General features: G+C 39.5%; 1 protein-coding gene across 1 annotated transcript in view; it reads left to right on the top strand.

Annotated features, from left to right (window-relative positions):
• The window catches only part of itpkb (inositol-trisphosphate 3-kinase B), a 29,966-nt gene extending 16,678 nt beyond the window's left edge, over positions 1 to 13,288 (top strand). The window contains exons 6-12 of the mRNA XM_026194834.1: positions 3,682 to 3,781; positions 5,006 to 5,043; positions 5,190 to 5,365; positions 7,218 to 7,422; positions 9,343 to 9,444; positions 10,001 to 10,072; positions 10,641 to 13,288. Of these exons, the coding sequence (XP_026050619.1) occupies positions 3,682 to 3,781; positions 5,006 to 5,043; positions 5,190 to 5,365; positions 7,218 to 7,422; positions 9,343 to 9,444; positions 10,001 to 10,072; positions 10,641 to 10,844 (897 nt within the window). The 3' untranslated portion in view covers positions 10,845 to 13,288. The remainder of the gene's footprint in view (positions 1 to 3,681; positions 3,782 to 5,005; positions 5,044 to 5,189; positions 5,366 to 7,217; positions 7,423 to 9,342; positions 9,445 to 10,000; positions 10,073 to 10,640) is intronic.
• Positions 13,289 to 14,011: the final 723 nt, after the last annotated feature.

Below are 14,011 nucleotides of genomic sequence, written 5' to 3' on the forward strand. Positions count from 1 at the left end.
CTTATGTTTGACACCCCTGGTGTAAATGATCTGCCCTGAAAAAATGATGAAGAAAAAGCCAAACATTTTGGAGGTTAATCTGTATCTGTTATGTTCTAATTGGTTGTAATTTTTTTTATTATTTTACTGTCAGTGAGACAGTTTCACTATTTCAGGAAACAGTTAACTTATTAATTAAAAATATAATAGTTTTGTAAAGTAACTCTTTCTAAATAGCTTATAAAAAGTGATATTCATCTGTCAGCTGGTAAGTTATTGTTTCAGAAGATAATCACAGACAGAGAATGTCCAGATTTATTTACATGTTTTCTTTTTACTAGCCATGTAAAATTCAAATGTGACACTCTGCTGCACCCAATAGTGCTGAGTTACAGGATGAAGGTGCATTGCAGTAGCTTCAGCGGCTCGGCGCAGAGTGTGTGGGAGCTGCTGTTTAGGATGTTTCCTTTAGTTTATTTTAGCCCTTGTTGCAGCTTCTGTCACAATCTTTCTTTGTGTCATCCTCAAGACAAGCGTAGAGGTTTACGCAATGACGCGTTCAGACACATGTAACAACTAAAAGCAGATAAACACCAACGCGCAGGTTTATTTTGAATTTCCACGAAACCTCTCTGCATTTCCAGGATTTTGCCCTCGGACTCTCTTCCAATCACGCACACTCTGTCCGTGCCTTTGCAACCTTTGTGGGTATTTGCATGTCCAGATTATGTTTGTCCTCTGTTTTGCCAAACAAATGATCTACAAGTGTTTATCCCCACACACACACACATAGACATATATGTGTACATCTTGTGGGGGCACGAGTAGAACGAGGAGTATGCAAGCCTGAGGTGCTCGGTTTTTCGGCACAGATAGCTCAAGTTTGGGCGTGTTGCGGGAGAGCCGGACGGATAATCGTTCTCGAGGGTTTTTCCAGCTGAGTGGCACATGATTGGTCATGATGTGGTCTACATGGCTGTATTCGTTATGGAGTGTTATTTTATCAGTTGGAGCCATCTGTATTATTGCCATCATCCACCGCCGCCACAAACGGCAGCAGGTACTCTCACCTATACAGCCTCTTTTTGAGTAAAGGCTTTCTGCAGAATGCTCTCATAGCTGGACTTAGTTCATGTTTTGTGATGCTTGACAGCTCTACTCCACTTTTAAACTTTATTGTGCAATAATATACCTGCACTATCGCTGTGATAGCTGCAGGCTGAAGTTTGTTTTTAGTCTTACAGACCTCCCTCTCCTCTTCTGATGAAATTTAAATGTCTGTAGCTCGTAAATCTGCACACGGTAACCATGTCTGTTATTACTCACACTTGAGTTGCTCCAGACTTTCTCCTTCTTGCTCTCTCTCTCTTGCCCTCTACAGCTCGCAAACACAAAGCTGTCAGTGGGCAACGTGGTAGAAAGATGTCACGGAGAAAAATGCAGATCTTTGCTACTTATGAGCTGGAGCCCGACACCGCAGCTCACTCGCTAACTGGCTAAAAGTGGCGTGGGGAAAAAAGGAGATGGGGACTATCATTCTGTTTGGCGTTTGCTGGTGGTCTACAAAGTGCAGGCCACCAAGTGTGTTCCTGATTATTAATGTTTTTTTTACCCATTTTTCTGAAGTTGACAGTCTAGTCTTACTTACATATCCTGACACATGCAGAGTTCTGTTCGATGTCACCTTTAGTCTGCTTTGAATCATACTGAGGCTTTTCAATTTTTCTTTAAATTGCACAACACACTGAAATGGCTAAACCTCGCTACTAAACTTTCTGCTGCAAAAAGTCTCATCGTGCTGATGATGACTCAAGCCTTGCTGCTCTCTTCAGAGTCATTTCGGCTGACCTACACACATGTGAATGTGTGAGAGTTGTACTTTTAGTGGGAGTGAGGTTATTTCTTTTTCTTGATCCTCCACTGGTGCAGAGCAAAAACCCCTCATGTGACTCGTCGCTGCCTCGGACAGTAAGGCCAGGAGGGAGGGAGAAAGTGTGTGCGCCTGAAGTTGTGTGTGTCCGTGCATCTAACCATAGATAGTCATGCTATCAGCTGATGAATTTTCATCAGGTCGAGATTATGTGACATGGGGTTATATATCTCCTTCTATGGTCTTCTTCTCTCTTATCTTATCCTTCTCCTTACTTCTCTCGCCTTTCTCTTCTTCTCCTCTCCAGTAATTTGTTGACACAAGATTATTTCCCCCCTTCACAAGACCAGTTTGAACTCTCTTGTGTGAGAGAGGACACATCTTTACCAGTGGAACGTTTTCAGTTTTTTTGTGTTATTTCTTAAAACTAAGCATCTTATCATAGAAGGTTATTTATTTGAGAATAGGCTGTTTGTACTGCGTTTGAAGAGATGCCATAAAAACCTTTGGATTTTTTTTTTTTGCCGCGTCTCTCTGTTACTCTCTCGGTGTGGTACAGCCAAGCGTTGTTCAAACCCACAGAACAAGACGTGGAATTTTTCCATCTGATGTAATGCTGCAAGCATAAAAGATTGTACTCAGCCAGAGTTTGTCATTTCAGTGAGGTGCAACAGGCTGCAAGTTTAGCACATCTACTTGAGTATAAGAGGACAAGAAATGAAGAGTATTTTAGTCAAATCCATGCTCAAATGGATTTGAGAGGTTTGGTTAAGAGTGCCATTTAAAGTGACAATAACCTGTGGTTCATTTACTCGTAAAGTATTTCTTGTAGTTTCCCTTGTTTGGCCTAAACACCACTCTTTGACATGTTTCTACATGGCTACTTCTTCTGCTGAAATATGGATATTGCTGTTGAAAGGAAGACATTTTTTATCACAAAGATTAAGAGCTAGAGAAAGGGAACGATGGATATGAATCAGATCAGAGAAAACATATTTATGTTGAGAAAGCTGTGTGTGTGTGTGTGTGTGTGTGTGTGTGTGTGTGTGTGTGTGTGTGTGTGTGTGTGTGTGTGTGTCAGAGACCGAAGGCCTCATTTTGTGAATGAGTGTCCGTGTGTGTTTCTATGTGCGGCAGGAGTCCCGCAGTTCAATGTGTCCTTGCCAAGGACAGGGAGAGCCTTTGGAGAAACACTGTGTGTGTGTGTGTGTGTGTGTGTGTGTGTGTGTGTGTGTGTGTGTGTGTGTGTGTGTGTGTGTGTGTGTGTGTGTGTGTGTGTGTTTGTTACTAGGGGAAACCCCAGCCCAATCCTCCAGAGTTTAGATAAAATGTTCTAAAACACTGCAATAAAAAAGAATGACAGCGAGTGTGGGAGAACCATGCAGCTCCCCCAGGGTCAGGGATACCCGCCTGTGTGTGTGTGTGTGCGTGCGTGTGGTATGTGTGCACATATGTGATTTAAAGTCTTGTTTTTCTCACGGTCATTAAACACTGGATCACCCGAAAGGTTTAGAGGAGAACTTGCAGTACAGTCCCTCTGAGACTGAAGTAGACTGAAGTTGATGTTTTACAAAAGTTGCATAAGCAGAAGAGCAAATATTAATATTGCACTCACTCATTTTACAAACAGTGGAGTTTGGTTTAAACGGGTTGAGGTCGGAGAGCCTTGAGCTAGTGATCATGAATAGCTTAACTAAAATAAAGAACTTAGGCAGGCAGCTTTATGGTACACGAGTCATTTGTGGCAGAGCTTATGGCTGAATTCCTCCTGAATGTGAAAGCAACACATCCAAGTAAGTAATAATCAACAATGTACATGTTTGTGTTTGCAGCACAAGTCTTGGAAGAAGATTAAAAACATGGTCCACTGGTCGCCGTTTGTCATGTCCTTCAAGAAGAAATATCCATGGATCCAACTGGCAGGGCATGCAGGTAGGACACACACACACACACACACACACACTGAAGCCTGTTCAGCTATCTTAGTGAGGACCTTCGTTGACATAATGGTTTCCCTAGCCCCTTACCCAAACCCTAACCATTTAAAATAAATGCCTAACCATAACCTAATTGTAACCCTGACACTAAAACCACATTTTGAGCCTCAAAAAGGCCTTCAAACTTGTGACTGTTGGTTCTTACAAGTATAGTAGAATGCAGATTTCGGTCCTCACAAAGATAGCTAGACAGGAACACACACACACACAGGTTTCTCTGAATAAATACAGAACTAAAACAGCAAACTCATTGGGGGCTTGTCCATTTAAGCGTATGAAATCAGCACTTCTAGAATACAACTTTCATCAGGCATACTATTTGATTTTTTTTTATAAAATTTGGCTTCATATAGTTTTAATTTTGGGGATTCTCTTTCACACGCTGTCATACGTACTTGCTGGTGGTCAGCTGGCCAGGGTTTTTTTTGTCTCGGTGGTGGGCTCAGACGCAGTTTTTCTTAGAAAATATGTAGACAGGCAGATCTGTCTTTGTTGGAGCCGGCTCTTTGTGGTCAGGGCCCTCAGGGGACGAGTCTGTGGGAATACTTGGGAATAGAGATCGTGCACAACGTGTCATTCCTAAAACTAGGCTAGTGGAGGGGAAACGTGGGCACGCAGTAAACATCTGAAGGCTAAAATGGTAACAAAATACATGTAGCTGGTTATATTTGTGCTGATTAAGTTGTAAAAATATGCCAGCCTAAAACTGACATTTGGCAAAATCATTATCACAACAGTAGGAAGCAGCATTGTCATTCTCAGGCTTTCCCATCTCAGTTTTTTTTCTCATTAAAGGTTAAAGATTTTGATTTGGTAATTTATAAAAATTTGGTCTGGGTTGTCTGGGTTTCCTATTGCTCTTGCATCCCTGTACACTGCAGCTTTTAGGGATTGTTCCTTTTTTTTCTTTTTTCTTTGCTATTTGACAGAAGAGGCAACTTCACAAAGCCAATAATTGTTTTCTCCTCCAGTGTGAGTGGGACTTAATTGCACTCTGTCTCTACTGGAAACATCTGTAAACATCTTTTTTGAACTGCTGTCTTGTCCATTCACTTGTAAAACGAGTCACAGCTTCTACTCTCACTTGCTCCCGATGACCTACAGCAAGTTACTCAGGACTCTTTCTGCACATTTACAATGAATTTCTGTCTTTTCACAGGGAGTTTCAAGGCGGGAGCAAATGGACGGATATTAAAAGTAAGCAACCGTTTAGCGGCCCCTTAAGCAGCTCTGTGTCACTGCGCAAAAATCTGTTTAAAATCCACTCTGACTTTAAAAATCTTCATACTGAATGATCTGCAGCGCAGAGCATAAAACGCTGATTCCTTAATGGTATCTTTTAGAAACACTGTGAATGTGAGCAGCGCTGCTTGTCCCTCCTGATGAAGGACGTGCTTCGCCCCTACGTCCCTGGTTACCATGGAGACGTAGAGAAAGACGGCCAGAAATACAACCAGATGGAGGATCTGCTGGCTGAGTTTGACTACCCATGTGTGATGGACTGTAAGATGGGAGTAAGGTGAGAGAACACATTAATGCATGGTGACACAGTCATCCTTACACAACACGGCGACTGAGAGGATAAAGCGATTAATTATATTTCACGTACATAAGTAACTGTGATGGCTTTAACGCTGTGGCCTGTTTGTGAGGGTTATTTGAACCTTACATATATATCCATTAGGGCTGCTCGATTATGGCAAAAATGATAATCACGATTATTTTCACTGAAATTGAGATCACGATTATTTGACGATATTTATTTAACCCTTTAAGACCTACTATAGAACCAAGTCCACCAGAGCTTATATTATTTTTTTTACATGCTGTAGTGCCATTTGTGGGAGCATTTCAAGTTGCTATACATCAATACAACTGTTATAGCCCATATTTTAATAATATGTATGCATTAAGTCCATAGTAATTACATAAATTGCAAAAAAGTGCAATAAACTACAAAAAAAATAGAAAATCGCTTTTGTTTTGTTTACATATATTTCTACTTGGAGAAATTTAAGAGGTTTATCCCTCAAAACTTTAAATACAATAAAGTTGCAAAAAATAGTTTCCAACAACAGGAAATTTATTTTGAGTGTCTTCATAGTTTTATTTTGGAGATACACCAATTTTTATATACTGCAGGAAAAACAAAAAACAATCCTATGATGCAAATTTGCAAAGAAAACAGCATGTGCATCATTTCACTGTGGGAAGTGTTACGAACAGCTGATAGGAACGGCAAAGCATGTTTCTGGAATATTATGTTTTTGTTCCTGCAAGCGCTTTTTATGCAATTTTTGCAAAGCTATATGTGGAACGAAACCGTGACCGAGGACAAGCTGATGGCATAAGATGTAAGTACAACTCCTCTGGTTTCATATGCAAAACAAATTATTGCGCTAGCTTACACAGTTCAGGTTCTACAGGGATTTAAAAATAGTTACGCAAAACGGAGCGTGCTGCTCTGACCGGCTTTAAAGGGTTAACAATGACTTTAAAAAATAATATAAAATAGTGTGCAACACCACTGAAGTTTTTTTTTTTAAACTCTCTTTTCAACCAACGGCAGTCACTCTCCAAATAACTTCTGCTTAGCTTTCCGAGCTTCCCTCGGGTCCTCTTAATCAGCGGTCTCCAAACTTTTTTGCGCCACGGACCAGTTTATGCCCAACAATATTTTCACGGACCGGCCTTTAAGGTGTCGCGGATAAATGAGGGAGGGGCTAATAATCGGCTCAGTCATTTTTAATGATCGTTGAAAGCCCAGATCGTAATCGTGATTAAAATTCGATTAATTGAGCAGCCCTAATATCCATCCATATATATCTAAACTGTATCAGTTTAGAGATTATAAATGGTTAATGTTGTAGCAGTTATTATAACCTTTATACTTACAAAATAACAACTGTATTAGGTTGTAACACCATCAGAAATATCTGTAATGCTCCCTTTTTGTACACAAAGTCTGATCAGTTGGTTTAATTTTACCATTTCTCTTCCTTTTTTATTTTTCGATAGATTTGGCTAACCATGGTTGTTTTTATATAAATGAGATCATTTCAATTAAAGAGCTCCTGTTTCTTCACAAAAAGGGCTAACATGTCAATGATTCTTGCACATGTCAAGTGTTTATAACCCTTGGAAAGTAAAATGACAGATAAGGCTGATGAAAAATAAGATATCAGCTGTAAATTTTGCTGCAAATATCTGTGAGGAAAACTCCTTCCAAACAGCTGTGTCATGTTATTTGGAAACAGATCATCCTCCTCCTCTCTTTTTTGCCGCCTACCTCTCATCTCTTGCCTACCTATCTCCTCCTCTTCCTTTCACCACTCATCACCTGTGCGGTGTTTTTTTTTTTTGTGCTTCAGGACCTACCTTGAGGAAGAGCTGACCAAGGCTCGCAAGAAACCCTCTCCAAGACCTGACATGTATCAGAAAATGATTGAAGTTGATCCTGCTGCACCTACAATTGAGGAAAATGACAAGAAGGCAGTGACCAAACCCAGATACATGCAGTGGAGAGAGACTATTAGCTCAACAGCAACCCTGGGATTTAGGATAGAGGGGGTCAAGGTAAGACTGTGTGTGGGTGTGCGTGGGTGTGCGGGTGAGACTGGGGGGGGGGGGGCTTCCTTCCCTCTTTTCTTCCAGTTCTCTGTGTGTTTCTATTTTAGGATCTTGTGTGCGTCTATCTCCCAGGGTCATGATCTAACTTCCTGTTTGACCAGAAACTTCCTCTCAAGTATATGTTTGTGCATGAATGCCTTTGTTGCACATACGGCCTGTCTGTGACAGCTTTATAGGCCTCAGCATCTGGAAGTGACATTGTATGAGCTCAAACACACACACACACGCGCACACACACACACACTCACACAAATCTTTGTCTCATTGAGGGATGTGGCTATATAAGGACATTCACAGCCTCCCGGTGGTCTGTTGCCATGACTCTAAGGGTTATCCCCCAGAAACAGAAATGTGTGTGTGTGTGTGTGTGTGTGTGTGTGTGTGTGTGTGTGTGTGTGTGTGTGTGTGTGTGTGTGCGCTAGAAGTACTGCATCTGACTGCGCTTCACTGCCTCTCTTTGCAAATGGGAATGTGTCTGTGTCAACTTGTCTCTATTAAATATGTGAAAATGGGATAATTAGGTATAATGTACGTGTGTGTGTGTGTGTGTGTGTGTGTGTGTGTGTGTGTGTGTGTGTGTGTGTGTGTGTGTGTGTGTGTGTGTGTGTGTGTGTGTGTGTCTGTGCGCGTGTGTGTGTGTTTTCTGTACCCAGACTTGAACAGTAAAGGGAAAAGAAGTTTTGTCTCTAAATAGTATCTTGTTGCCTGGCAGCAAGCAAAATAAGAAAAAGCTAATTTATTCCTAACTTAACAAACTGGTTGATCTTCTTCTACAGACTTTACTACTACAAAAACTGAACAAAAATGTTTGACGTGTGCATTTCTCCTTTGCGGCTCTCAGTTCATGTGCAGAATTCTTAAACTGGCAGTCAGAACTGCAGCTTGTATGTGACTACATAAAGGTAAAGGGTGTAATAGCTGACACAATTATTTAATCGGTCGACCAACAGAAAATTAGCGCGTGGCAGTTTTTTAGATGTCTTTTTTTTTTTTAGCTTGCAACAAACCACATCGCCACCTTCCACTCCCCCCAATGCTGCTGCCCCCAGAAAAGACTATTTTTAAATAGAAGCTTGTGTTTTAGCCTATGACTTTCAAAACTTTCAAAAACCCGCAAATGGCAGTTAAAAAGCAACTTAAATGGAAAGAGCACAAATTATCTAAGTAGTTGGTTTACCCATCAGGTTTCATATGCAGTGACATAAAAGTACATACTGAAAGTGAAGCTTACCCTCAGAAATATTCACACACAAAATGCTGACTTTAAGTAACTGGATTACATTTAATTTTCCATCGGTACAGTGTAAAATTTTATGTTTAATGTAATCTGTTCAAATTCATTTTACTTAATTGGTATACATTGAATTTACACTTTGATTTTATATATTTTTGTTACTTTTTGTTACCTGTAACAGTAACTGGATGACTGTTACAGGTCATTTGTCACATGTTCATGAGAGTGTGTGGATTTAGAATTAACTGAAACATTATTTGTTGCTGTATTGTTTGTCAAACAACTCCAGAAATTACGCTAAGAGGGTTTTTCTCCAAAGACTCAAAGACCTTTTGCTACTTTAAGGTTAAGCCTCTATAAATATCCCACTGCTTCCTTTCCTCCGCAAATTGTTTGCTCTGCTTTTCTTGTCCATCCTTTCTTCCGTCCCCCCCTTTCATCCCTTTCTTTCATCTCCTGTGCGCCTTTCTTCCCTTCAGTACGTCTAGTTCAGTATTGGATAGAAAAGTCATCTTAAACAGTTTATCTTGTATTTTCCCCAAAGGTTTTTTGTCATATGCTATTGATGCTAATAAAACTAATGTCAAACTTTCTCATTAAGCCAGTTTTCATGCTAACCCTCTCCTCTGCAGAAGGAGGACGGGACGGTGAACAGAGATTTTAAGAAGACAAAGACGAGAGAACAAGTTACGGCGGCCTTTCACGACTTTGTAAAAGGAAACAAGGATATACTGGTGAGTGTGTTTGTCTGGTTTACTGAATGTGCGTCAGTGGCCTTGAATACTGTTTAATTACCACATGGGTAATACTCACACACTCACGCATCACTGCAGAGGGCATAACATTGACTTACATTCATTTCCTGGAATCTTACCAAAACCATAACCACAATGTAAACCTAACCTTAAACCAAGCAGTAAAACACATAACCAGCCCGAGCATTTTTTAATTCAAGACTAGAGGTTACATAGAAATGTGTGCACAATACCCACAACAGCTTACTAAACAATTAAAAGCAGGTATTAGACTGTACATCGCTCCATATTCTGCACTTCTTCCCACTTTGTTTCGATATATAACTGAATCAGAATAGCTGAAGCGATATCGAAGTGTATTTTGTATTGCACTTTTTTTCGTTTCTTTCCTAAATGTACTTCTGTATATTGTTTACATCATTGAAATAAACTGAACACATACAAACACAGCTCAGATCTGCCAGATAAAAAATACTAACGGTTTGTTGGAACGTGCCATTAAAGCTTGTTTTTTTTTTGTTGTTCTGTTTTTCAGAATATCTATCTGTCCCGGCTGCAGGAAATAAGAGCCACTCTGGAGATCTCCCCATTCTTCAAAACTCATGAGGTAAGGGCACACTAGTTAGTTTATTTGTATACATTTTTTCATATACAAATATGTGAGTTCTGAGTGCATATACATTTATTTATGGTGTTTTCTATTGCCTGCACCGTGTATTTGTTTATTCTGTAAGGAATTTTATGATCAAAAAGCAAGAAATTCTGAACAAAATGTACTAACATGTACTAACTAACATAATAAAGCTGTAAACAGGTTGGGTTTGTCACACTCAATTTGTGTAAATGTCCAAGTTCAGACATGTTCACATGTCACGTAGCTCATACTTTCAGATTGGCTATACTCCAGTCCTGTATTTGATTTTACGTTCAATCTTAGCTTGAATTGAATTATTAAGGAAACATGACTGCTCACTCTCTCACACACACACACACCCAAATTCAAATATAAATACTAGCTGACATGAAGGACACTGATGTCACAAAACAGGAAGTGAGATTTCTAAAAGACGTAAACAAACACGTAGGGTGTTAATAAAAGAAGAAACTTGTTTACATTTATTTATTTCCTGTATTCTCATCTCATTCATCTCTGTGCCTCTCTGTGTGTTTGCCAGGTCATCGGCAGTTCCTTGTTGTTCGTTCATGACCGTAACGGACGGGCCAAAGTCTGGATGATTGACTTTGGGAAAACCACACCTCTCCCCGAGGGGAAGGAACTGACCCACCGAGCTTCCTGGGTGGAGGGGAACAGAGAAGACGGCTACCTTTTTGGACTCGATAGTTTGCTGGATATCATTTCATCCATGGTGAACTTATAAAGCTTAGGAGATTTCCTTTAATCAAGACGGGACACACAACCACTTCAACTCATTCGTCAGTCCTCGGGGGAACACTTCTGGGGACCTCCTCAAGAACTCTTTCACAGACACTTGTTCTCATGTTGGAAACACAATTATTAAAAAACCAAAACATGGCCGAATCCATACATAACCTTCAGAACGTCAAAAGTTTAGTCTTCTATTTTGTTGTCTTCGCCTTCTTAAGAGGTCTTAATAGTGCATTTGACAGAAAAAGCACAAGTGGAACTCATGACATTAACAACGTCTCAGTTCCTCATAAACCAGAAAACACGGTATCATTAACGTTCTTTGTTGCACCTGAGGTTTTCTGCTAAACGTTACTATGTAAAAGATTGAATTTTATATTTACAAAGGCCCCTAAAACATTTTTTAACTAAATTAATTCTCAGTTTTTAAAGAATTATGGATCTATCTATCAATTTAATTTTTTTAGAGGTGATTTTCCATATCTCTGTGCTCTGAACGAATTCCCCTTAAAGGGCGGCATTAGTTACATGCTACTTTCTCTTCCAGTACTTCCAGACTGGACAAGAGCACAGAGAAAATTCTTATGCCCTAAATCTTTCTGGCTTTGTTCCTTTAAATTGTGGTTATTGCTACAAGAATTTATATAAATATATGATAAAGAGGGTTATCCTTTTGTGTGAGGAATGTGAGGAATTTAAAAATGTCTGACATTGACGCCCCCTGGTGAAGGTTTTAATTTTTTTTCCCCAGTTATTTGAAAGATGCTGTAATCACATAATAACTGTAGTGGCTTTAAAAATGTCCACATTTCACCTTTAAAGCCTTGATTTGGCTGTAGTTTAAGATAAATTGCTTTTCGTCTTAACACAGTTAAGGTCACTCTCACAGGATTTTCTTTTTACACGTTTGACCACAACTTCATCACATTGCCATTCCTTTGAAAATATTCCCTTCATTACACTTTCAAGTAGTAGGAATTACATAGTTAAGAGTGTTTTTACTCATCAGATCACAGTTTTAAAATGTGTGGAAAGAATAGTAGTACTTTTATCTGCTTCACTCTTCAGAATTACCCGTTACACACGAAGCCTTAGAGAGGATTTAGATCATGTAGGCTGCTCGCATAAGTTTCAGTGGCAGCCTTGCCAGTTATTGCTGGATTATCCACAATAATCCGGCAATAACAGGCAATCAGGTGGAGCTAAACAATTCATCTCACAGCAGAAAGTAATGCGACGGAGGATATTGTTTCATATGTAACATAACTTTAGTTCATTTGACTTCAGTGGCCAAACACTTATCAGCCTTCTCACTCTGTACAGTAAGATTTATTTTGTTTGATGTAGTTTTAACTTTTTTCCATTTTTTTTTATTGTAACATTATTTTAGTTGACTCCTGTTGAACACTTAACAGCCATGAACAATCTTATTTAAGCTATATAGTGCCTTAATATTACAAATCCAAGTCAGACGAGTGAAAATCTGTTCTTTTTAAGCGTTGTTTGCTCTTAGTCTTAAATGTGGGCTTCTGTGCTTTAGCCTCTCACGAGTGCATGTTTATTATCCCTTTGAAAGGTTTGTTCTTAAGTTGTAGCTTGTTCTGTTTCTATTTAAATCTTTGTTTTAAATCAATGGATACCATGACATTTTGAAATTTATGACTGTTTTTGGGTTTTGTCCTCAAGCTTGTGTTGCATTATGAGTAAAACTCAAACTGTAGGGCAGACTGCTGACATTGTTGACAACCTATATTTGAACTTGAAAAAGGTTTATAGTATCTGACTAAGTGAGCCATGTCCTCCTGAGGGGGAATACCGTCATACCAGATGAGGACGAAAGAGAAAAATGTCTTATAATGTAACACATTCATGATGAAAAGTAATACTTAAACAGTTTCTGTAATGTACCATGAATTTAAAATGCCATGGTTTTCGGTTAAAGTTTGCAGTGAAAGTAGATGAGGAAAGAGACTACAATCCTAATGCAGTGCCTTCTTAAAGAAATAGTTGGGCATGTGGGGAAATGTTGTTATGTAGTTGAGGAAGAGATGGACACCACTCTCTGTTTGTGTGCTAAATGTGAAAATGTCTACCAGCAGTTGGCTAGTGTAGCTTAGCAAAAAAACTAGAAATAGGGGAAAATGTTCCTTGGTTAAACAATCAAGATTAAGATAAAACTTGTGTGTTTGTCAGTTTTAGATGTTGCCGTTTTTGCACAGGGATGAGACGAGCTGTTCTTTTTCCTTTTGCTAAGCTAAGCTAACTAGCTGCCAAAAGGGCCAGCAACTATTCCTTTAAGACCATCTAAACTATTGCTTTTGCTCCCCTTTGTGCACCTACAGTCATTTGTAAGTAGGCATCCTATTGTTCTGGCTTTGCCGGCTTCTGTATTTATTTGGGTTGTTCCTTTGAAAAATGAATTTTTTGGTGAAAGAACAATGTGTTCATGTGTGATTTCTATTAATCTTTGTAAGCCTATCTATCTATCTATCTATCTATCTATCTATCTATCTATCTATCTATCGTGACTGATTGGGGTGAGGGGAGGGAGACAGGTCAAAAGACACTTTCTCTATCTGCCTATCTATGGCATGGGTTGGTATGTAAGCTGACAGCACAAGGATAGTTTTTCCTGTGGCCCATCCTCAGGAAGCCAACAGCGACCTCAAGCTGCAGCTTCTCTTTGACCACATTAATTGTTGTGTTTGCATGAGGGTAATTTGCCATTCAAATCACACCTGTCCACAACAGCAGCCACGTCTGGAGTTGGTGGGAAAGAAAGGCAATGATTCATGGGACCTTCTGAACAGAGATGTTGATGAGGTTGATGTGGGGTTCCCCCCCCTTCCACTTTTATTAAGGTTAGGGGTGAAAAAGACAAGCCTCTGTGAGTCTTCTTTTTTCAATTCTTTCAAAACTTCTGGGACATCAAATTCTTTCCTTGCATTTGTTGTGTATCTGTGTCATAAAATCTGGCTTGAGTTTCACAGCAAGCTTATTTCCCATATTCCGCACTGGAATGCAAGGTGGAATATTTAATTTGTCTACATCCTGGTCTCATATATCATATGTTCACTATAGAGGACAAGTGAATTTATTGAGTCTAGAAAGTGATTACAACTTATAAAACCTTTAGTCACACGAGCTGTGTAGCTCTGC

The sequence above is a fragment of the Astatotilapia calliptera genome, chromosome 15, assembly GCF_900246225.1.
Source record: "Astatotilapia calliptera chromosome 15, fAstCal1.2, whole genome shotgun sequence".
Taxonomy (NCBI): Eukaryota; Metazoa; Chordata; class Actinopteri; order Cichliformes; family Cichlidae; genus Astatotilapia; species Astatotilapia calliptera.